At 38.8% G+C, this 23,690-nt stretch overlaps 1 protein-coding gene and 1 long non-coding RNA gene across 3 annotated transcripts in view; one reads left to right on the top strand and one right to left on the bottom strand.

Moving 5' to 3' along the window:
- Positions 1-23,690, bottom strand: part of NECAB1 (N-terminal EF-hand calcium binding protein 1) — a 195,655-nt gene that overhangs the window by 92,108 nt on the left and 79,857 nt on the right. For both annotated transcript variants that reach the window (XM_040493940.1, XM_040493941.1), the window contains exons 4-5: positions 21,047-21,072; positions 14,474-14,571 (exon numbers count right to left, since the gene is read on the bottom strand). In XM_040493940.1, coding sequence (XP_040349874.1) covers positions 14,474-14,571; positions 21,047-21,072 — 124 coding nt within the window. The remainder of the gene's footprint in view (positions 1-14,473; positions 14,572-21,046; positions 21,073-23,690) is intronic.
- LOC121042682 (uncharacterized) overlaps positions 22,197-23,690 on the top strand; it is a 42,210-nt gene continuing 40,716 nt past the window's right edge. The window contains exon 1 of the long non-coding RNA XR_005796382.1: positions 22,197-22,952. This is a non-coding gene — a long non-coding RNA (uncharacterized LOC121042682). The remainder of the gene's footprint in view (positions 22,953-23,690) is intronic.

Genomic DNA, 23,690 nt, shown 5'->3' with positions numbered 1-23,690 from the left:
TAAGATTAAGAAGCATTTAGTATAGTCTTCAGCAAGTGGTAACTAATAAATATCAGCTATAGTATTATTATAATTTTGGTTCAAAAAGAAAAGCTAAGAGGTTGACGGAGTTGACATTCAATCTCATAGAGTAGCACATAGCCAGTATTTGGTCATCTACGTGTATAATTAGAGAAAACAGTCTCCTTCCCATACCACCAGAAGTTAGGCTACTTGGCAGGTGATACTCTTAAAAAGTGAATATGATCCATAACAGAGGTTCAAACCTAATTTTGTCCAAGTCCGAAGAAACCCTAGGAGTGTGTCACTTTTGAACCACACCAGAGATTCCAGACCATACTACAACCTTGTAGGGCTATGAGACCTATAGGCCACGTGCTAGTACACAATGGTCAGATCGTTAAATAAATCATTCTATGGGGGACAGACAATACTATGTGGACACAAGTGCTCTCGTCCCACAGCCACACAGGAAGCAGAGGTGTAACACCACATTTGTCTTGTTTTTGCACATGCTATTCAAATAAGGACTCTGGCAAAAAATAAATAATCCTCAAGTAACATTTAGTATTTGTTTTGCAACAGCAAACAAAGAGAAAGAACAATGACATGATAATAACTGATGCTTGTCATATCCAGAAATACAACACAGGCCAATTTTTAATCTGTCCCTCTGCGTTTTTCCACTTCAGGCAAAAGAAATGAGTCTTTTCAAATGTGATTCTCATGACAGAAGAATCCCGTGCTGTGCTGTGTATCCCCCTAGATATGTCTGCATTAACTTCTCTTTCCCTTATCTTTGAACATGTCAAAGATCAATTCTTCAGAAATGGGGCTATAACTTCATGAAGACAACTGTAGCTCAGACCTGTATCTTTAGGCAAAGTAAGCCAGCTTTTCCGTTTAAATAAAGGAGTGTATTTTGGACTTTTAACTTCATTAAGCAGATAATTAACTCTGCATTTCTGTCAAGAAATTAAGTGTTCCAGCCAGCGATTTAAGAAAGATAAATTTAAAAAGATTTCCATGAAGAAAATAGCGAGCTATTCAAAACCATACGCACATGACACATGATACAGTACTTTCTCATTAGATCTTATTTCTTGTTGCGGTGGGAAAAGGGGTGCAGGGCTGGGAGGATTGGGCAGATTGTCTGAAAACAAAGTGATCGTGAAGAAAAAAGTGGTTACAGGGATCCCTGTGGATTTAGGGGTAGAGTGGAGGTTTACCTGGGGCCTCTGACACATGTCCAAGAATTTGAATTGTTTTAAGTCCTCTCAAGATTACTTGCAAGACCACTGCTTAGTTTTTATACACTCATTCAAGAAACAGTAAATAAGGTGAAATGTGACAAACTGCAGTCAGCATGCCCTGATCCTGACCACTGAGAAACAACAGCCTCTTCTAGAAATCAATGAGCAGAACCAGTCTGCTAGAGCAGGGCCTCTAGCAGGACGAGTCCCCAACTAGCCGCTTGAAAGGTCAAAGGGGGGCCAATACCTGCAGGCTCTTTTATCTTCCTTCTCTCTTCTCTCTTAAAATCCTGCCCCTTCTCTGACACTCGCTTACCTCCTCCCTGAGTTTTATCTGATTGCTAACTTAACATTGAGCGCTCATTTGTGAATGTCAAGTTCATTCACAGCCTGGTGTACCAGCAATTAAATACATTTTATTCACTGTTTTATTATTCAGTTTTTCCTCTTCTGATAAAATAGAGAATCTGTCAATGTTTTACAAGTTTGTATTTGTGGTATTTTGTGACAAGGTTTTTATTTTATTTTTTTTAACGTTTATTTATTTGGGAGAGAGAAAGAGCGCGAGCAGGGGAGAGGCAGAGAGAAAAGGAGAAACAGAATCGGAAGCAGGCTCCAGGCTCTAAGTGGTCAGCACAGAGCCTGATGTGGGACTCGAACTCATGAACCATGAGGTCATGACCTGAGCTGAAGTCAGACGCTTAACTGACTGAGCCACCCAGGCGCCCCTGAAGTTTTAAAAGCTTTATTTGGTATTATGGAAAATTATCTTGTTCGTCTAGGGTATAAGATTTTAAGTGCAGAGTCGTAATTTCCTACAGCCTTGCAGCTCTGAAGAAGAATCTGAAATCTTGCATAACACCAACAGGCATAAGGTATGGCCTCAAAGTTCAGATCAGAGAAATGGGAGAAGGTGAGTCAGAAAGCTAAAGACAAAGTGGAGACTAGTTGGATTTGGCGGGAGACAGAGACGATGGCTTGGTTCTTCCCGTAAGTGAGCATGGGTCTCAAGGTTCAAACTCATCATATCAGCAACGGAAGATAAATGACATGTCACAGAGAAGCTACTCAACATGGGAGCTAACCTAGTTACCAAATTTATATACAAAAAAAAAAAAAGTCATGTTTCAATATACCACCAATATGAAGTTAGGAATATGAAGAGGCAGGCCAATGAGAAAAGCAACAGAAATACAAAACATCTGTGAATTGATTTAACCAGATGTGTTTTGAAACTATATGAAGTATCATAAAAAACTTCATAAGACCCAAAAGGAAGCTTGGATGAATGGAGAAGGATATATGCAGCTGCATGGGAAGGCATATTACCAAGATGACAGTTCTCTTCAAGTTACAAATGGAATGTAAATACATAAAAATTCCCATGGAATTTTTCCTTAAAACTGGAAAACAATGAAAACTTACATGAAAATGGCAAGACGGAAAAAAATAACTCTTTGGAAAAGAAGAATAGTAAGGGTAGATTTGCATTTTCACATTTTCAAATATACCCAAGTATTCAAAAATTAAGACAACATCTTAACAATACTAGATAATATAGCTTTACAAGTGGAACAGGACAGTGAGCTTGGGCACAGATCCAAGTAGAAGTATGTGACAAACGGTAACCAGGGCATTTTAGTGAATGGATAAAAAATGGAGAAATAGTGCTGGAATAGTTAGCTATTTGGGGAAAAAAAATCAGGTGGGCTTCTATTTGGATATTTTCAGATCCTGTATAAATCTACCCAGAGCTCAGAAGGCCACCGAGATTTCTGCTTATTGATCTCTGGTATATTAGCCTTTCTTTTGGATATATTTCACTCTCCAAGTAAAAAGCTAAATTTTTCTTCTCTGACATGGCAGGTAACTTCCTTTGTTTTCTAGTTAATGTTCCATCTATCCCTCTGGCAATAGACCATGTATATTAAAATGTATGAACTTCTTTGCCCAGAACTTTGCTTATACACCATATATATTATTTTAGCATTAAATTGGCATCTCAGCATTTAGTTATCTGCTTCTGTCCTTAATTTCTTTCAAATGTTCTTCACATATTATACAAAGCTCTGGAAACGTATTTGTTCATTTGCTTAAAACAAAGCTGAAAATAACCAGGGAAGCTAGAAGTCTCCAGACTTTGCTGATCAACAACTAAACTTTGAAGAGTTCAATCATTTCAAAGACCAAACTGGTCTAACACCATGGCACCAATGTGCCATGATACAACTTACAATTGTTTATTTGCAGCATATTCCATATGGGACCACATAAACCTTAAATAAAAATTTTCAAATGAGAATTTGGCTTAAATCTAACTTTATGATATTAATAAATCAACTAACCACTTTGTGACTCAGTTACCACATTTTTAAAAGAGAGACAGAGACAGTGTGAGTGGGGGAGGGGCAGAGAGAAAGAGAGGGAGAGAGAATCCCAAGCAGGCTCCCCATTGTCAGTGCAGAGCTCGATGCAGGGCTTGAACCCACCAACTGTGAGATCATGACCTGAGATGAAACCAAGAGTCAGACGCTTAACCAACTGAGCCACCCAGGCGTCCCCCAAAATTGTGATTTTTAACAAGTGAAAAGAATATGGAGCCCAGGGAGCCCAGTTGCTAAATATAAGGAAACAGGGTTAGAGAAGAGATGGGAGGGTTGAAATGAAGAAGTCTACAGACCCCAAAGACAGATTTAAGAAGGGAATGACTGAAACCCAATGATGCTAGGACTCATCTATATTGTTCCTTAAAATAATTGAAGATGTATTGTAGAATGCACTTGTTTGAAAACAGCTTCCAGGTGAAAACTACAAACTTTGTATACATTTTAATTTTGGACATTTTCCCAGTTTCACTCATCAAGGTGAAGTAATTATTCACACCCTAAGTAACTCTTTTAAGAACATCATTCTTCACTTTAGCTTATGATCATTTCCTTTTGAAGTCTTACCAGTAAGGCTTAAGGGAATCTGGAATTCCATTTATGTTTATATAAATAGCACAAGATGAATTTTAACTTCCGCATCAGAATTCTACATTTTCTTTGAGATTTCAAGCACACCACATAGTAATGATGGAGGTTAGCTTATCACCCCACTGTAGAAAGAAAAATGAATAGACAAACCCACTATTTTTTTGTGAAATCCCAAAGCCAGACAGGGAGTTTTGCTTTTACCTACTTTCAAGGCTTCCAAATAACCATTTGGAATTTGACCTATGGTGTTTATTCTGAAAAATAATCCAGGTAGCCCTTGAGGACCTATATAGAAAGGCTTGGGTTAAGGGAAGAGGAAAAGGGGAAATAACAGTGACAGACTGTATCTGTCCCGAGTCACCTCCTGGGGTTTAAGTTAAGCAGCTGGAATCCATTTTATCCATTCTCTGACACAGCAGACAGATACACTCACAAATGGCTTGCATTTCACTTTTCATAAAAGCCTAGAACAGTCAGCCCTCCCTACTGAGACAGGACTTTTCATCTGGGTAAAAATATAGAGAGATTCTCAAAAAGAAATGCTGAATTTCTCACTCAGAAGGGTTCATTGTGCTAGACAGCATGGAGAAGATGTCAGCGCAACAGTGGCTTGAAAAAACTGTCAAACTCCTGCATTTCACTCATTTTTGAGCTATCACATGAAGAACCTTTCCTAATTTTATTTTGGATCATTTAAAAAAATCTTTTTTGTCCTTGATTAAGCAACATGATTATACAGATTAAATGCATTTTCAAGAGTCTGTGCTAAGAAATAGGCTTTGTACCAAAGAGACCAAAAAAGAACAGGTTGATCTTCATTTAAATCCCACAAAGCCTCACTGTATTAATACAAAGAACATGATTTTAATATAATGTGTGAGAAAATAAAAATTATGTGCTTGCTTTTTCTTCCTATTAAAGGATATCTGAATACTTCTTAGATGGACTTAGGAGCAATTTTTCTTTCAGGAGCAAAATTACTTCGCTTTTAGAGCAGAATGAATATCAATTTAAGTCACTTTATTTAAGCAATCACAAAGTTTTACTGACTACATTTTGTCAGGCTCTGTGTCAGGCTCTGGATATTCAAAAGAGACACTGTCCTTCTCCCTCCTTACAAACAACAAAAATCTAAACAAAATACAGAAGTGCCTGGGTGGCTCAGTCGGTTAAGTGTCCAACTTCAGATCCCTTGGTTCATGAGGCTGAGCCCCACATCAGGCTCTGTGCTGACAGCTCAGAGCTTGGAGCCTGGTTCAAATTCTGTGTCTCCCTCTCAAGCATTCTCGCCACTCAAGTCCTCTCTCTCTTTCTCTCTCTCTCTCTCTCTCTCTCTCTCTTTCAGATAAATAAACATTAAAAAACCAAAAAAAAATACAGGGGTGCCTGGGTGGCTCAGGTGGTTAAATGCCCAACTCTTGATTTTGGCTCAGGTCATGATCTCACAGTTCATGAGACAGAGCCCCATATTGGGCTCTGTGCAGACAGCTGGAACCTGCTTGGGATTCTCTCTCTCCCTCTCTCTCTCTGGCCCTACCCCACCCTTTCTCTCTAAGTAAATAAACATTAAAAAACAAACACAAATAAAATACATAGTTACTCATTCTGATTATTGCCAGAGAAGGACAGGAGATACTCAGAGACAACCTCTTTTACATAAGGTGCTCAGAGAAGATTTCTTTGAGGACATGGTATTAAAGGTGAGGCCTAACGAACAAGGAGAGAAGTCGGCCAAACCAAACAGAGGTTTTAAACAATTACCATTTCTGGAGGGAAGGTCCCAAGGAGTAAAATCTTACAGTTTCCAAATACTCCTTAACAGATCAAAGGAAAATGTATTCAGATTCCATTTGTTTCCTCTTTCTAGAATTTGTTATTTGGATTAGAGGACATCTTAGGCTGATGCTCCAATTTTCTTACACTTTCTTTTTTGCTTTACTTTTTGGAACACTTTCTAAACTTTATTTTCCAGAATTCTGGAAGTCTTTATTTGTGCTCTTATTCTAATTTCAAACAGCTTTTGATTCATGGAAGCAATATCTTCCCTTCTCCTTCTGATGGGGCTGAGGAGACTGGGAGTTTTCATCTTCCTGCATAGTCAGTCCCCTGTATTGCTTTGTTCATTCATTCCTCCCTCCCTCCCTCCTTTTTGGTTTGTCTTGATCTCTGCCTCTCCCGTAAGAAATTTGGGGATACGTGGCTGACTGTACATCTTTAATGATGGGTTGCAGACAAGCCTTTAGGATTTAAGGGGAGAAGAGGGAGATGAGGTTGAGCTCTATATACCATGAGAGAGACTTTAGGTGCTTCCTATTGTACTAGTTGGCTTTCTCAGAGACAACGTCTTAGGTCTGCCTGCAGGATGCCAACCCTCTGGGAGTTAAATGAAGGAAGAAAGCTGGAGGTCCTTTCATTTACAATGTAAGTTTCTACTTAATCCTCCAACTATGGAGACAAGGCAGAGATCCTCCCCTTGAACCCTTAAAGAGAACAAGTCTAGGTTTTCTACCTGGGTGGATCAAAAGGCAGTTGCCCAGCTCCATAGAGAAGAGCGGGGAACCACAGATTTCCACCAGGTCACTCTGCTTTAGCCCCACAATTCCCTGCCATTTCCAGTGCCAATGAGTGCCACTAGATCCCCGTGCCTTTCTGCTTCCCCCCTACAAGTCAAGCCACCAAATGTCTCAGGTCTGCTGCCAGCAGCCACTTGCTCATCTGCTTTTCAGTTTCCAACTTTTGTTACTACAAACTTCCCCCTTAGAAAATCTCATTGTAGTTTTCTTTGGGGCCTTCGGGAACAAGTGGAGTTCAAGGACGTACATATAAATCTACTGGCTTTCTCCAAAAATTCCGCGTTAGCTTTAAACATTCTCATTTCGAGGGACTGGTCGGGAAGATGGCGGCGTAGGAGGACGCTAGGCTCACCGCATCCTGCTGATCACTTGGATTCCACCTACACCTGCCTAAATAACCCAGGAAACTGCCAGAAGACTAGCAGAATGGAGTCTCCGGAGCCAAGCGCAGACGAGAGGCCCACGGAAGAGGGTAGGAAGGACGGGGAGGTGGTGCGCGCTGCACGGACTGGCGGGAAGGAGCCTGGGCGGAGGGGCGGCCTGCCAGCCAAGCAGAGCCCCCGAGTCTGGCTGGCAAAAGCGGAGGGGCCAGACGGAGTGTGTTCCGACAGCAAGCGGGACTTGACATCTGCAAGGTTATAAGCTAACAGCTCTGCTCGGAGAACGGGAGGGCTGGAGGACAACGGGAGGGAGAGTTGTTGAGCCCCAGACGACAGAGCGCAGCTTGGCGGGGAACAAAGGTGCTCGCCAGCGCCATCTCTCTCTCCCATCCCCCAGCCAAAATCCCAAAGGGAACCAGTTCCTGCCAGGGAACTTGCTTGCACCGCGCAAACACTCAACACTGTGCTTCTGTGGATCCATCCCTCCGGGGGGTCTGACTCCCTCCTGGTGCAGCAGGGGCCCTCCCGAAGTGGATCTCCGAAGGAAAAGTGAGCTGAGCCTGCCCCCCCACCCCGTGCACCTTGCCGATCCACCCCAGCTAATATGCCAGATCCCCAGCACCACAAGCCTGGCAGTGTGCAAGTAGCCCAAATGAGCCACGATACCCCACAGTGAATCCCGCCCCTAGGAGAGGGGAAGAGAAGGCACACACCAGTCTGACTGTGGCCCCAGTGATGGGCTGGGGGCAGACATCAGGTCTGACTGAGGCCCTCCCACCAATGCAAGTTATCAAGACAGCACAGGGGAAGTGCCCTCGCAGTCCTGCACCACTCCAGGGACTATCCAAAATGACCAAATGGAAGAATTCCCCTCAGAAAAACGTCCAGGAAATAACAACAGCTAACGAACTGATCAAAAATGATTTAAACAATATAACAGAAAGTGAATTTAGAATAATAGTCATAAAATTAATCGCTGGGCTTAAAAACAGTATAGAGGACAGCAGAGAATCTATTGCTACAGAGATCAAGGGACTAAAGAACAGCCAGGAGGAGCTAAAAAAAAATGCTATCAATGAACTGCAAAATAAAATGGAGACAACTACGGCTCAGATTGAAGAGGCAGAGGAGAGAATAGGTGAACTAGAAGATAAAATTATGGAAAAGGAAGAAACTGAGAAAAAGAGAGATAAAAAAATCCAGGAGTATGAGGGGAAAATTAGAGAACTAAGTGAAGCACTAAAGAGACATAATATACGCATAATTGGTATTCCAGAGGAGGAAGAGAGAGGGAAAGGTGCTGAAGGTGTACTTGAAGAAATCATAGCTGAGAACTTCCTGGATCTGGGGAAGGAAAAAGGCATTGAAATCCAAGAGGCACAGAGAACTCCCTTCAGACATAACTTGAATCGATCTTCTGCACGACATATCATAGTCAAACTGGCAAAATACAAGGATAAAGAGAGAATTCTGAAAGCAGCTAGGGATAAACGTGTTCTAACATATAAAGGGAGACCTATAAGACTCATGATGGATCTCTCTACTGAAACTTGGCAGGCCAGAAAGGAATGGCAGGAGATCTTCAATGTGATGAACGGAAAAAATATGCAGCTGAGAATCCTTTATCCAGCAAGTCTGTCACTTAGAATAGAAGGAGAGATAAAGGTCTTCCCAAACAAACAAAAACTGAAGGAATTCGTCACCACTAAACCAGCCCTACAAGAGTTCCTAAGGGGGATCCTGTGAGACAATGTACCAGAGACATCGCTACAAGCATGAAACCTACAGACATCACAATGACTCTAAACCCATATCTTTCTATAATAACACTGAGCATAAATGGACTAAATGTGCCAACCAAAAGACACAGGGTATCAGAATGGATTAAAAAACAAGACCCATCTACTTGCTGTCTACAAGAGATTCATTTTAGACCTGAGGACACCTTCAGATTGAAAGTGAGGGGATGGAGAACTATCTATCATGCTACTGGAAGTCAAAAGAAAGCTGGAGTAGCCATACTTTTATCAGACAAACTAGACTTTAAATTAAAGGCTGTAACAAGAGATGAAGAAAGGCATTATATAGTAAATGCAGGGTCTATCCATGAGGAAGAGCTAACAATTATAAATGTCTATGTGCCAAATACGGGAGCCCCCAAATATATAAAACAATCACAAACATAAGCAACCTTATTGATAAGAATGTGGTAATTGCAGGGGACTTTAACACTCCACTTACAGAAATGGATAGATCATCTAGACACACAGTCAATAAAGAAACAAGGGCCCTGAATGATACATTGGATCAGATGGACTTGACAGACATATTTAGAACTCTGCATCCCAAAGCAACAGAATATACTTTCTTCTCTAGTGCACATGGAACCTTCTCCAAGATAGATCACATACTGGGTCACAAAACAGCCCTTCATAAGTTTACAAGAATTGAGATCATACCATGCATACTTTCAGACCACAATGCTATGAAGCTTGAAATCAACCACAGGAAAAAGTCTGGAAAACCTCCAAAAGCATGGAGGTTAAAGACCACCTTACTAACGAATGAGTGGGTCAACCAGGCAATTAGAGAAGAAATTAAAAAATATATGGAAACAAACAAAAATGAAAATACAACAATCCAGACGCTTTGGGACGCAGCGAAGGCAGTCCTGAGAGGAAAATACATTGCAATCCAGGCCTATCTCAAGAAACAAGAAAAATCCCAAATACAAAATCTAACAGCACACCTAAAGGAAATAGAAGCAGAACAGCAAAGGCAGCCTAAACCCAGCAGAAGAAGAGAAATAATAAAGATCAGAGCAGAAATAAACAATATAGAATCTAAAAAAAAAACTGTAGAGCAGATCAACGAAACCAAGAGTTAGTGTTTTGAAAAAATAAACAAAATAAACCTCTAGCCAGGCTTCTCAAAAAGAAAAGGGAGATGACCCAAATAGATAAAATCATGAATGAAAATGGAATTATTACAACCAATCCCTCAGAGATACAAACAATTATCAGGGAATACTATGAAAAATTATATGCCAACAAATTGGACAACCTGGAAGAAATGGACAAATTCCTGAACACCCACACTCTTCCAAAACTCAATCAGGAGGAAATAGAAAGCTTGAACAGACCCATCACCAGCGAAGAAATTGAATCGGTTATCAAAAATCTCCCAACAAATAAGAGTCCAGGACCAGATGGCTTCCCAGGGGAGTTCTACCAGACGTTTAAAGCAGAGATAATACCTATCCTTCTCAAGCTATTCCAAGAAATAGAAAGGGAAGGAAAACTTCCAGACTCATTCTATGAAGCCAGTATTACTTTGATTCCTAAACCAGACAGAGACCCAGTAAAAAAAGAGAACTACAGGCCAATATCCCTGATGAATATGGATGCCAAAATTCTCAATAAGATACTAGCAAATCGAATTCAACGGCATATAAAAAGAATTATTCACCATGATCAAGTGGGATTCATTCCTGGGATGCAGGGCTGGTTCAACATTCGCAAATCAATCAACGTGATACATCACATTAACAAAAAAAAAGAGAAGAACCATATGATCCTGTCAATCGATGCAGAAAAGGCCTTTGACAAAATCCAGCACCCTTTCTTAATAAAAACCCTTGAGAAAGTCGGGATAGAAGGAACATACTTAAAGATCATAAAAGCCATTTATGAAAAGCCCACAGCTAACATCATCCTCAACGGGGAAAAACTGAGAGCTTTTTCCCTGAGATCAGGAACACGACAGGGATGCCCACTCTCACCACTGTTGTTTAACATAGTGCTGGAAGTTCTAGCATCAGCAATCAGACAACAAAAGGATATCAAAGGCATCAAATTGGCAAAGATGAAGTCAAGCTTTCACTTGTTGCAGATGACATGATATGCATGGAAAATCCGATAGACTCCACCAAAAGTCTGCTAGAACTGATACATGAATTCAGCAAAGCTGCAGGATACAAAATCAATGTACAGAAATCAGTTGCATTCTTATACACTAATAATGAAGCAATAGAAAGACAAATAAAGAAACGGATCCCATTCACAATTGCACCAAGAAGCATAAAATATCTAGGAATAAATCTAACCAAAGATGTAAAAGATCTGTATGCTGAAAACTATAGAAAGCTTATGAAGGAAATTGAAGAAGATATAAAGAAATGGAAAAACATTCCGTGCTCATGGATTGGAAGAATAAATATTGTCAAAATGTTAATACTACCCACAGCTATCTACACATTCAATGCAATCCCAATCAAAATGGCACCAGCATTCTTCTCGAAGCTAGAACAAGCAATCCTAAAATTCGTATGGAGCCACAAAAGGCCCTGAATAGCCAAAGTAATTTTGAAGAAGACCAAAGCAGGAGGCATCACAATCCCAGACTTTAGCCTCTACTACAAAGTTGTAATCATCAAGACAGAATGGTATTGGCACAAAAACAGACACATAAACCAATGGAATAGAATAGATACCCCAGAACTAGACCCACAAACATATGGCCAACTAATCTTTGACAAAGCAGGAAAGAACATCCAATGGAAAAAAGACAGTCTCTTTAACGAATGGTGCTGGGAGAACAGGACAGCAACATGCAGAAAGTTGAAACGAGACCACTTTCTCACACCATTCACAAAAATAAACTCAAAATGGATAAAGGACCTGAATGTGAGACAGGAAACCATCAAAACCCTAGAGGAGAAAGCAGGAAAAGACATCTCTGACCTTAGTCGTAGCAATTTCTTACTTGACACATCCCCAAAGGCAAGGGAATTAAAGGCAAAAATGAACTACTGGGACCTCATGAAGATAAAAAGCTTCTGTACAGCAAAGGAAACAACCAACAAAACTAAAAGGCAACCAACGGAATGGGAAAAGATATTTGCAAATGACCTATCAGACAAAGGGCTAGTATCCAAAATCTATAAAGAGCTCACCAAACTCCACACCCGAAAAACAAATAACCCAGTGAAGAAATGGGCAGAAAACATGAACAGACACTTCTCTAAAGAAGACATCCAGATGGCCAACAGGCACATGAAAAGATGCTCAACGTCACTCCTCATCAGGGAAATACAAATCAAAACCACACTCAGATATCACCTCATGCCAGTCAGAGCGGCTAAAATGAACAAATCAGGAGACTATAGATGCTGGAGAGGATATGGAGAAATGGGAACCCTCTTGCACTGTTGGTGGGAATGCAAATTGGTGCAGCCACTCTGGAAAACAGTGTGGAGGTTCCTCAGAAAATTAAAAATAGACCTACCCTATGACCCAGCAATAGCACTGCTAGGAATTTACCCAAGAGATACAGGAGTACTGATGCATAGGGGTACTTGTACCCCAATGCTTATAGCAGCACTCTCAACAATAGCCAAATTATGGAAAGAGCCTAAATGTCCATCAACTGATGAATGGATAAAGAAATTGTGGTTTATATACACAATGGAATACTACGTGGCAATGAGAAAGAATGTAATATGGCCCTTTGTAGCAACGTGGATGGAACTGGAGAGTGTGATGCTAGTGAAATAAGCCATACAGAGAAAGACAGATACCATATGTTTTCACTCTTAGGTGGATCCTGAGAAAGTTAACAGAAACCCATGGGGGAGGGGAAGGAAAAAAGAAAAAAAAAGAGGTTAGAGTGGGAGAGAGCCAAAGCATAAGAGACTCTTAAAAACTGAGAACAAACTGAGGGCTGATCGGGGGTGGGAGGGAGGAGAGGGTGGGTGATGGGTATTGAGGAGGGCACCTGTTGGGATGATCACTGGGTGTTGTATGGAAACCAATTTCACAATAAATTTTATAAATGAATGAATGAATGAATGAATAAATAAATAAACATTAAAAAACATTCTCATTTCTTGTTATGCACCTCACATGCCAGAATATCTTTTTTAATTTACCAACAACAGGAAATATAATTCTCATCTCTTGCCCCCTCCATAGCAGTCAACACTATCGACCAGTCTGTACTTCATTGGAATACCCTCCCCAACTTCTGGACGCCACAGTCTCCCAGATTCCCTCTCCTCTTCGTGCCCACTCCTTCTCATCCCAACTCATTCTCCTCCACCCACCCACAAAAGTTGCAGTTCCTTAAAGGTCAGTGTTAGGCCCTCTCCTTGTTTCACTGTATATTCTCTCCCCACATGATGTCATTCAAGTTCTTTGCGCAAATGTTGACAATTCACAAACATACGTCCAGGTTAAACTTCACCTGTCAGATACAGATCTCTGTATCCGATGGTTTACTTGAATTTCCTTCGATGTCTCAAAGGGAGCTTAGATTCAACAGGTCTAAAATAGAACTCATGAGCTTACTTCCTCAAACCCGGTCTTCTTTCAGCAGTCTATGTAGTGCCACCACCAGACACACGAGCGAAAAACTAGGATTCACGCTGGACATATCCTTCTCCCATTCCCCATATTCTATCCTCCTCCAAGTTTTATTGATAGGATCTCAAATATATGTACAATTATTTTCCCTTTCACCATATTGTCTGCCAATAACTTTAAAGTACCAACATCTCTCGCCTGGGTTAGTGAACTAGCTTCCTCATTCATCTTCCTGATTCTGTTCCCCACATTCTCCACCCTAATCCCAAGCTGAGTCTTATATGGGCTTTTCAAAAGACTGCATGAGTTTCCACATCTCTGCTTAAAATGTGGTTGATTTATTTACATCTAGGAGGCAGGTCTACATCCTTAGGTTCACCAACAAAATCATGAAAGCTACAGCCCCTCTCTGCTAAACCAGTTTCATCTCAAATCATGCCACTCTTGAGTTTTCTAGACTTTAATCTTACCGATCATCTTAATTTCCTTGAATGCCCTGTGCCTGCTCCATGCCACTTCCAACACAGGGACTTTGTACATGCTGTTCCATGTGTCTCTTTCTCCTTTCCCTAGCTATAACTTCATCTGCAATTGCACAGGTGTGATTGCCTCCAGCATGATCCACATGTCCCATCTCGTGCTGCCCTCTGTTGTGCTATGTAACGATGGCTTGTTCACACGCTCGTCTCCTTACCAGAGTAAGAGCTGCTTGCACAGCTCTTTGTATCCTTGCATCCTCAGCAAAAAGCACAGTATCTGGCACCTCACGTTTTGGAATGACTATAATAGGTCATTTAATATCGAGAAAAATAAGTTGTAGGTGGTAAAAATCAATATATACTTTTATGGTACATTAGGGAACAGGTGTGATTTTCCAAGAAAATGTTTTCAAAGAGATTTTATAGAAAATAAGCACCAACATTTCCTTACTTTTTTTGTTTTGCCCATGGCCTTCAGGATGGAAAGATTTAGGTCTTCAAGTGCTGCTAGTACATTCTCATATTCACCCAAGTGCTGAGAAAAATATTCTAAAAGGAAGAATATTGAAAAAAGTTAATGTTTGCATTTAGGTATCCTAAAGAACAGCAAAACCAACTGATGATTAATTCCATAAGTGAGCAAAACAAATTGCATGTTATAACTGAAAACTGGAAGGTTTTCAAAAGAGACTAAGGTGTCAATATATTCATTTCAAAAAAAAAAAAAACACCCTAAACAGTTACAATTATTCTTGAAGAAATGCTTTTTCCTACAGTAGGGAAAAAAATGAATCTGGATCTATGGGCAAGAATATCACAATAAAATCTATTCTCAACAGCATATTATTACATTACTATAGTAATCATTAAGATAGTAGTTTCAGAAAAAAAATACATGACATTTTATCATCTCTTCTGGGAAACATTTAAGGAAGGTAAGCTCTCCTCATGGCTAAGAACTAATAAGGCTACAAAACATGAAGATGGCCCCCTTGGTATCTCTCATGTACTACTCCTGTCATAATTTATTTTTTCCACAATTTGGGCAGAGCAAAAGGTATATTTGCCACATTTTCAGTAGGCAGAAATAAATAATACATTGGGTGTTACAATTAAGAGTATGGAATATAGACGGTTCCCAAACAAGGTGAAATAGAGGAGAGATACATGTAAAACCTCATCTTTACTTACAGAGATCTATATATTTCTGAAATGAGAGATCTAGCTTGACCAAAACTCATAAAGTCATACGCTGAAAAGACCTACAACTTTCAGTCACTAGAAAATCATCAGCCCTCACCATTCCTGTGAACTCATCATTGGATGAGCTGTAGTTTATTATTGCCTCTCCTTAGTGTGCCATAACTATTTGTGGAATCAAATAGAATGACAAGCATAATCCACATAAAGCTATTTGAAATCACTGAGATAAATTTCAGCATGTCTTATGGAAACTTTAATTTATTTCATACTCCAGATGGAATTATTTGTTGACACTGATATTAATAACAAATTGGGAGTACCACTGAATGATTTATTAGTAAGTGTGCAGAACTCATCTGAGAAGAAAAATAAACACAGGTGAGCAATAAATCAATTCTAGATTATGGCTGTCAAACTATGGTTTGTGTACACATGGATTAAAAACACACAGCATGTTTTTGACAAAAAGAAAATGCATTCCTGATGATGTAGTTCTTTAAAAATGTGTGGTGTATATCATCTCATAGAAAGGTTCGTTCAGGAAGGGATTAGTTGGAAGATAAATAAGGAAGCAGATACTCCTTAAATACCTGCTTGACGGTAACATTTTAATTCTTGGCTAGGATATTGACTTCCTCTGAGTGGTGACCAACGTGTCTGACCTTGTCCACGCCATTATTTGCAATCAATGAATAAAACCGTTTATGAAGTAGCAAGCAATTAATGTGGCTACAGAAAATCAATTTAAAAAAATTATTATCAGAACAGAATCCACACTAAGTTGCAACAAGGAAAACGTGTAAAGAAAAATGGAAAAAAGTAAAGCTGTTAGCACATTTTTACTTATTTATATACAAAGACTCAAAAAAGATTGTAATGGGGATCTTAAATGTAAGCATGCAGAAATAGATTAAGTGGAAAATAGGAATGTGGTGCTTAAAAATCAGGTTTAAGAAAAAACAAAACAAGAAGGAACACCTCCTAAAATATTTTCATGAACAATATATCTGGCTTAACTGATGAAGGTCCCTGGAGAGAATATAAATGGTCTTGCCACTGTGAAATTAGATTTATGAAGGCACATGCTGATAAAACACATGGGAAGGTTTCTGAGCTGACACCTATCTAGACTTCGTGCCTTCCTTCTTTTATTCATCCACTCATTCATCTCAATTATCAAAGCAGTTAGGGGGGAAAAAAATCACTCCCTAAGCAATACACTGGGACACAAAGAAAATAACTCTCAGAATAGAGAGAACCGCAGCACCGAAGCTCGGATAGGAGCTTAGGTGTAAGGGTTATTTTGAGGAGGTGCAGGTCAAAGTCACTCAGATTGTATTATAACTTAGTAAGGGGCACGTTCCAGGGCAAGTGGGGCTCTAATGAACTTAAAGTGGGAAGTCAGACGAAAGAGCCAGGACATTTAATACCGATAAAAGGAGAGAATCCCCAATCTCCACTTCATCATGGTGAGCTTTCATACAGTCATTCCAGGACTTAACACACATTTACTTAGTGCCTTATTTAAGGAGCCTACAACCAGGTAGGGTAAATAAACATTCCAACAAATAACTGTTATACACATGATCATTGTGCCAGACAATGGTGCAAGAACCCAGAAAACGGTCCTTCAGAAATGGAGAGATAAACAGTTTTCCAGAGCAGCAAAACCAAAAGGAGTTCATCACCACTAGACGAGCCTTACCAGAAGTGTGAAAGGGACTGCTTTAAGCTGAAATGAAAGGGTACTCACTAATTATTAATGAGAACACATATGAAAGTGTAAATCTCACTGGTAACTGTAAACATATAGTAAAATCCAAAATAATCTAATGTAAAGGTGGTGGGTTAATCGATTATAAAGCTAGTATGAAGGTTAAAAGACAAAAGTATTCAAATAATGATAATTACAATAATTTACTAGAACCACAAAATAAAAGTATGCAAATTGGGATATCTAAAGCATAAAAATTTTCATGGAGGTGAGCGAGTAAAAAATGTAGAGCTTTAGAGCATGTTCAAACATAAGTTGTTATTAAGTTAAAACAGACTGTTCTAATTGTTTTATGTAAGCCTCATGGTAACCACCTACACTAGGTACACACACACACATACACACAGACAAAGAAAAAATTGAAATATACCACTACAGAAAAGCATCAAGTCACAAAGGAAGAAAGCAAGAGAAAAAGAAACAGAGGAACTACAAAACAGTCAGGAAACAATCAATGATACATAAATAAGCATATATGTATAAATACTTAGCTTAAATGTAAATGGACTAAATTCTCCAATGAAAAGACAGTGGATGAATGGATTGAAAATCTTTTGTTGCCACTAAGAGACTTATTTCAGATATAAGGACACAGACTGAAAGCGAAGGGATAGAAAAAGATCTTACATGCAATTAGAAACCAAAAGAAAGCTGAAGTAGCTATACTTAGATCAGATAAAACAGACTTTAAGACAAAGATTATAAAAAGAGACAAAGAAGGTTATTATGTAACAATAAAGGGCCAATCCACCAGAAGGATTACATTTGTAAATATACAGGCACATAACACAGGAGCACATAAATATATAAGGCATATATTAACAGATCTAAAGAGAGAAATAGACAATACAATATAGTAAGAGACTTTAATATGCCGATTATATCAATAGACAGATATCCAAACAGAGAAATCAATAAAGAAACAATGGCCTTAAATGACACATTCGACCAGATAGACTACACACACACACACACACACACACACACACACACACACACAAACACACAGAACATTCCATCCAAAAGCAACAGAATACAAACTCTTCTCAAGTACACAACGAACATTCCCCAGGATAGATTAGATGTTAGGTCACAAAACAAGCCTTAATAAATTTAAGAAGACTGAAATCATATCAAGCATCTCATCTGACCACAATGATGTAAAACTAGAAATTACAAGATGAAAACTGGAAAATTCACAAATCTGTGGAGATTAAACAACCCTCTCTTGAACAACCATGAATCAAAGAAGAAATTAAAAGAGAACACAAAAAAATAACTTGAGACAAATAACAGTGAAAATACAACATACCAAAACTTATGGGATGCAGCAAAAGCAGTTCTAAAAGGGAAGTTCATAGAGTTAAATGCTACCTACATCAAGAAACAAGAAAGATCTCAAATAATAATAATCTTTGCACCTCAAGAAATTGGAAAAAGAACAAATGAAATGCAAAGTAAGTAGAATGTAGATCTTAAAGGTCAGTCATGGGGGGAAATATACAAGGCAGTAACTGTAGTTAGTAATACTGTGTTACATATTTGAAAGTTGCTAAGCGAATACATCTTACAAGTTCTCATTACAAGACAAGAACTGTGTGTGGTGATGGATGTTGACTTATCTATCAAAGTATATTTGTCAATGTCAACGCAGGCATAAGAGTATCTGGAAGGATATGCTCCAAGCAGTTAGCAGTGGAGGTCACTATCAGGCAAAAGGAGAGACAGAGACAGAGAAAGAGACAGAGAGACACAGAGAGAGACAGTGGGAGGGAGGGAGAGAGGGAAGAGGGGAGGCTGACATTTTGTCTTACATGCCAATGTAAGTCTGTATTGCTAAAATTTAAAAACCAGTTAAGTATTATTTTCATAACTAAAATAAAGCAATACTTTATTTTAACATATTTTGATTTCTAGGTGTATAATTTAGTTAACTAAGTAAAAGCAACAGAATGAAAGTTGTTAGATATCTGGACCTTTTAACTGGCTTCCCTGAAAGAGCACAGGAAATCTGTTTTTCATGCCAATCAAATGTCATCCCTCCCATGCACCAGGGCAAATTTGTTCGGGATGTGAGTCGACAGATTTTACTTGCGTGCACTGAAGCATTTGGTTTTGATTAGAATCCAACTTAAATATTTACTTTATATTTACAAAACAACAAGACATGAAACTATACTCTGGAAATTAAAATGCATATTCTTGAGCAGAGAGGGGGAGGATTATAACACACAATTGGGACTACAATCACTGGGTTTAAAAATACAGAGCAATTTGGTTGCATTAAAACCCCATATACTAGTTCCTTAACTATGGGGAAATTCATAGTCAAAGCTTTTTCTAAGTACAGAGTAGGTTTCTAATCGAGTTCTATTATTATAGAAGACAAATTAAACTTTTTTTTGTAGCGGATTAAGTGAAGATACACAATTACACTGAGAGGATAATGTAATACTCTTTGATGGCAATACATAAGCAACATAGCAAACAAGAACCACTAAATGTCTTCATCTTAAAAGCCCTTTTAACAGTTTGCTTTCTCAAGAGCCATGCCTACCTAAGCAAAGTTAAATAGACAACAAAAAGAATTAAGTGGATGATTTGAGGAAATCCTTATTTTGGCCTAACCTATCTAGAAATGGGTCTCCCAACCTCACAAAACTATTGACATAATCTTCTCCATTTCCCTACTTCATCTCTCCACTTCACTGGCAGGGACCATCTGCCCATGGATGAGAATGGATCACAACTTGACCTTGATCGTGATTGCTGTTCTTTAGAAAGCCTGGTGGCCAGGGTCCCCACGGGCCCTTTTGCCTCCTTGGCACAGTTTAATACCCATGTGTGGACAGATCATGGTTTGATTATGTGTAAAAGCATGTCAGGATTTCCTCCGTTTTTCTCTGCTAGTGTTTCATAACTAACAAAACATGAACTGCTTTAGTACCGAGATACCTTGCTTCTCCATCAACAGCTTGCTTTTCAGCTGGATTCTTCTCACGGAATACAAGATAGACACAATACAGGAACAGGAAATAGAGTTTTTTATGACCATTGGAAAATGTGAAACCTCATGGTTGGTGATTATCATATTTGTGTTGTCCAGAGTTCTTTTCTTGAAAGCTTGTATTCTGATATATTGTCTTGGCATATCCTCACTTGGTGTTGCTCTACCATTTTTGATGAAATGGAAGATAACCACTCTTGAATATTGTAAAATGGACTATGTGATGATTTGGTAAACTTCAAATATATAAGGATTATAAGATATTCAGGAAGTGCTTATGACTTCAATTAAGAGTTTCAAAGAATATCATCTATAAAATTACTTCTAAGAAGCCTAGACAATAAACTCAAACCTGGACAAGGTGTTATATATTTATCTTAAAACATAAAGCCTAAAACCTTCCAGTGTTCAGAGAAAAATGGCTGTTTCACACTGAATAGTCTCACAGTGCTCCACAATTTACTCAAAACAAAAGATAAATCTCAGAAATATTTGCCTTCCCACAGTCCTAGCCTTTGACTTTTGTTTCCAGCCACAAAGATGAAGAAAATAATAGAAGAGGCTATTAAATCAAGAATCTGTAGAAATTCCTCTCTCCATTGAAACTTGTTTTGCAAGTGACATTTAAAACTCCAAAACTGTTTAGGCAGGTATGGGACAGAGTTGTTTTTACATGTCAAGGGGGGGTCAGTCTTGCAATCTATTTGAAAAGAATAATGAAGTTGTATTAAACACCAATTTAAAAATATATTCAAACTAGTGGAGAGTTTTCTACTATGAAACTAATTGTACCAAATGCAAACAAAATAACTCTCCTCCATGACCAAATTGAGTCCCAACTCTTTCTGCAATGAAAAACATGCTTGAGTAAAACTCAGTTAACAGAAATCTTTGAGATCTCAATTATCTTTTATATTCCCAAATTCCTAATCTAGGACATTAATTTTAGGGTATATAGAAATTTATATAAGATGGCGTTCTTTTTCATTCTAAAGCAAGTAGTGAGTTTGACTGCCTCCCCCTCTCCCAACACAACTTACCACATAGTTCTTCTGTGTCGAGATTGCTGAAAAGAAAAAAAAAATAGTTACTTTGGTAATATTTAAGTTTTTAAATAGTTAAGTACAGTTATTCCCCAATTTAGGTCACAATAATAATAGAGGATATGTAGTTATGGTATTTTTCATGTAAATTCGACGTTGTTTACTCAATTATGTTAACAATGATTATATCAGATTCTGTCTGTGAACAAATAATTGTTGGGGTTTGTGTTTTCCCCAGTATCATGCTGGGGAATACTGCATACTGGCTGAAGAATGAGAGGCTCTGGAGCCAGAATGCCTGAGTTCAAATCCTGACTCGACCATTTACCACCCTGGGACCCTGAGTACTTTGCATCCCTGGGTCTCGGTTCCTCAACCACAAGGTGGGGATAACTTCTGTTTCATATGAATGCAATAGGATGTGAATGGGTTAATAAATACAAAGCAGCTAAACGAGTGGCACAAAATAAGCACTTAATAAATGTTAGCTATCATGATTTCGGACTTGGTAGAACTACTAGAACTTCCATTATCTAAATTCAATCTTTGAGGGAAGTTTGACTCAATGTCTTCTTGGAATGATTTCTAAAACATAATGAAGAGTTACACGGCTTAATATTTACATGTAAACAACAGATGCCTTTTATGAATGTAACTATGGAACAGCAGATGAAATGTTAGTAGATATAATACATTCCTATCAGAATAGTGTCTTGACCGAGGAAGGCTTGGTAAAGGAATGCAAGAATGGTCCAAAATCAGGCAATAAATAAATACAACACTACACTGTAACTTAAAGGAGAAAATTCATATTAACTACTAGATGAGACATTAATAAAATTTTAATTTTAGAAAGTTCATTTAAAATTTTTTTGAAGTTTACTTATTTTGAGAAAGAGAGAGAGGGAGGGGCAGAGAGAAAGAGAGAAAGAGAAGGAGAGAGAGAATCCCAAGCAGGCTCTGCACTGTCAGCACAGAGCCTGAGGTGGGCTCAAACTCACGAACCTGTGAGATCATGACCTGAGCCAAAATCAACGGTTGGATGCTTAACCAACTGAGTCACGCAGGCACCCCATTAATTTTAGCTAGTTTAAATGAAATTGAAATAAAAGTAAATCTCTTAAAGATTAGAAAGACTTACTAAGAGTCAGCTGCCAAGCACCAATTGACTGAAAATCTTGTACTTCATACAACCGCCACAGATCAAAGTTCAACGTAAATGACCATCATGATCCAGTTATCGTCTACACAGCAGTCAGGGTTGCTGGACACTGGGTCATTTTACCAGTCCCGTCGCTAATCGTAGTGTGATTTTAAATTCAGGATTCTATCCTTAGACATTGAGTATTTGATCTTGGATAAAGGGCATCTCCTTCCTTAAGCAGATCTCTTTGTAAAGCTGTATGTGCCACCAGGCAGAACATGTAAAGTCTTCTGCGGAAGTTTTGGGGTAGGCTTCTGTTCATTCATTTATCCCACGGGCTTTCACCGCTACACACCACGCATTGTTCTGTCATAATCAACCAGGTGGCAACAGATCCTGAGAAGAGTATGACCAGTCACTAGTCTCTAGCAACTGGATAGAGCTAAACTCAGAGAGTAAATAACTAAATGCAATTAAATTGCTGCTATGGGGGAAGTGGTTGACCTCAAGGTCAGCAGTGACTCCAGAGGATAAAATTTTGAGTTTAAAGAGGAGTAGAAAAGGCAGACAAAGGAAGACCATTCCAGTGAGAAGAAACGCTATTTGCAATAACAACTACAAATGCGAGGAGTAGTTCCTGTGGCTGCAACATAGGCCATTAATGAAGAATGGGACCAAACAATGAAAAGCCTCCTGTGATAACCTAGTAGGTTTCTTGGTTCTCTTGCCAATTTGGAATCATACAGGATTTTAAAGAAGGTGAGTGACATCATCAGATTTATACTTTAGGAAGGTCACTGACAGACGGGTTGAGGTTAGATAAAAAGAGGGCGAAAAGAGGCCAAGAGACCAATGTGGACATTGTTACTAGACTCTGGGCCAGCTGATCCCAGATTGGAGGGTAGAACCCAAGGGGTGTGCAAGGCCATCCACTGGAGGCAAGAAGATATATACTTCAACTTTATACACACACACACTTAAAACTTTTTATTTTGAAATAATTTCAAAATCTACAAAAGTGCCCTTCACCTAACCCCTCCCCCAGTTGTCAATATTTTATTTCATTTGTCTTACCACCTTCTTTATTTTCTCTGTTTATGTCTTTTCAAACCATTTGATCGTACGTTGCAGATATGATATCCCTTTACCTCTAAGTACATCAGTGTATATTTTCTATAAACAAGGAAGAAACTTACATACAAGTGAAATTAATATCCATTCAATGCCATTATCAAATCCAGCAGTTCTCAAATATTTGTATTTGTATTTAACTTTATGCCTTTTCATTTCTTTTTGTGTAACTTTATAGTGTATTAATATTAATACAGTGGTGCACACATAGGATTTGTAAGTCTTTATATGGATTTCGAGGCAAAAAGCAGTAGCTAATATGGGAGCTTGGAGGAGGGGGCAAAAAGAATAGACAGATGTGAAGAATTTTGAGGGAAAACCATCAAAACTTGGAATCCTGTTGGATTCAGAATTAGATCACTTAGA

This window comes from Herpailurus yagouaroundi, unplaced genomic scaffold, assembly GCF_014898765.1.
Source record: "Herpailurus yagouaroundi ecotype Mexico unplaced genomic scaffold, PumYag 186, whole genome shotgun sequence".
In the NCBI taxonomy this organism is placed as follows: domain Eukaryota; kingdom Metazoa; phylum Chordata; class Mammalia; order Carnivora; family Felidae; genus Herpailurus; species Herpailurus yagouaroundi.
Note: the sequence above shows the minus strand (reverse complement) of the source record. Positions and strands in the feature narration are given on the sequence as shown.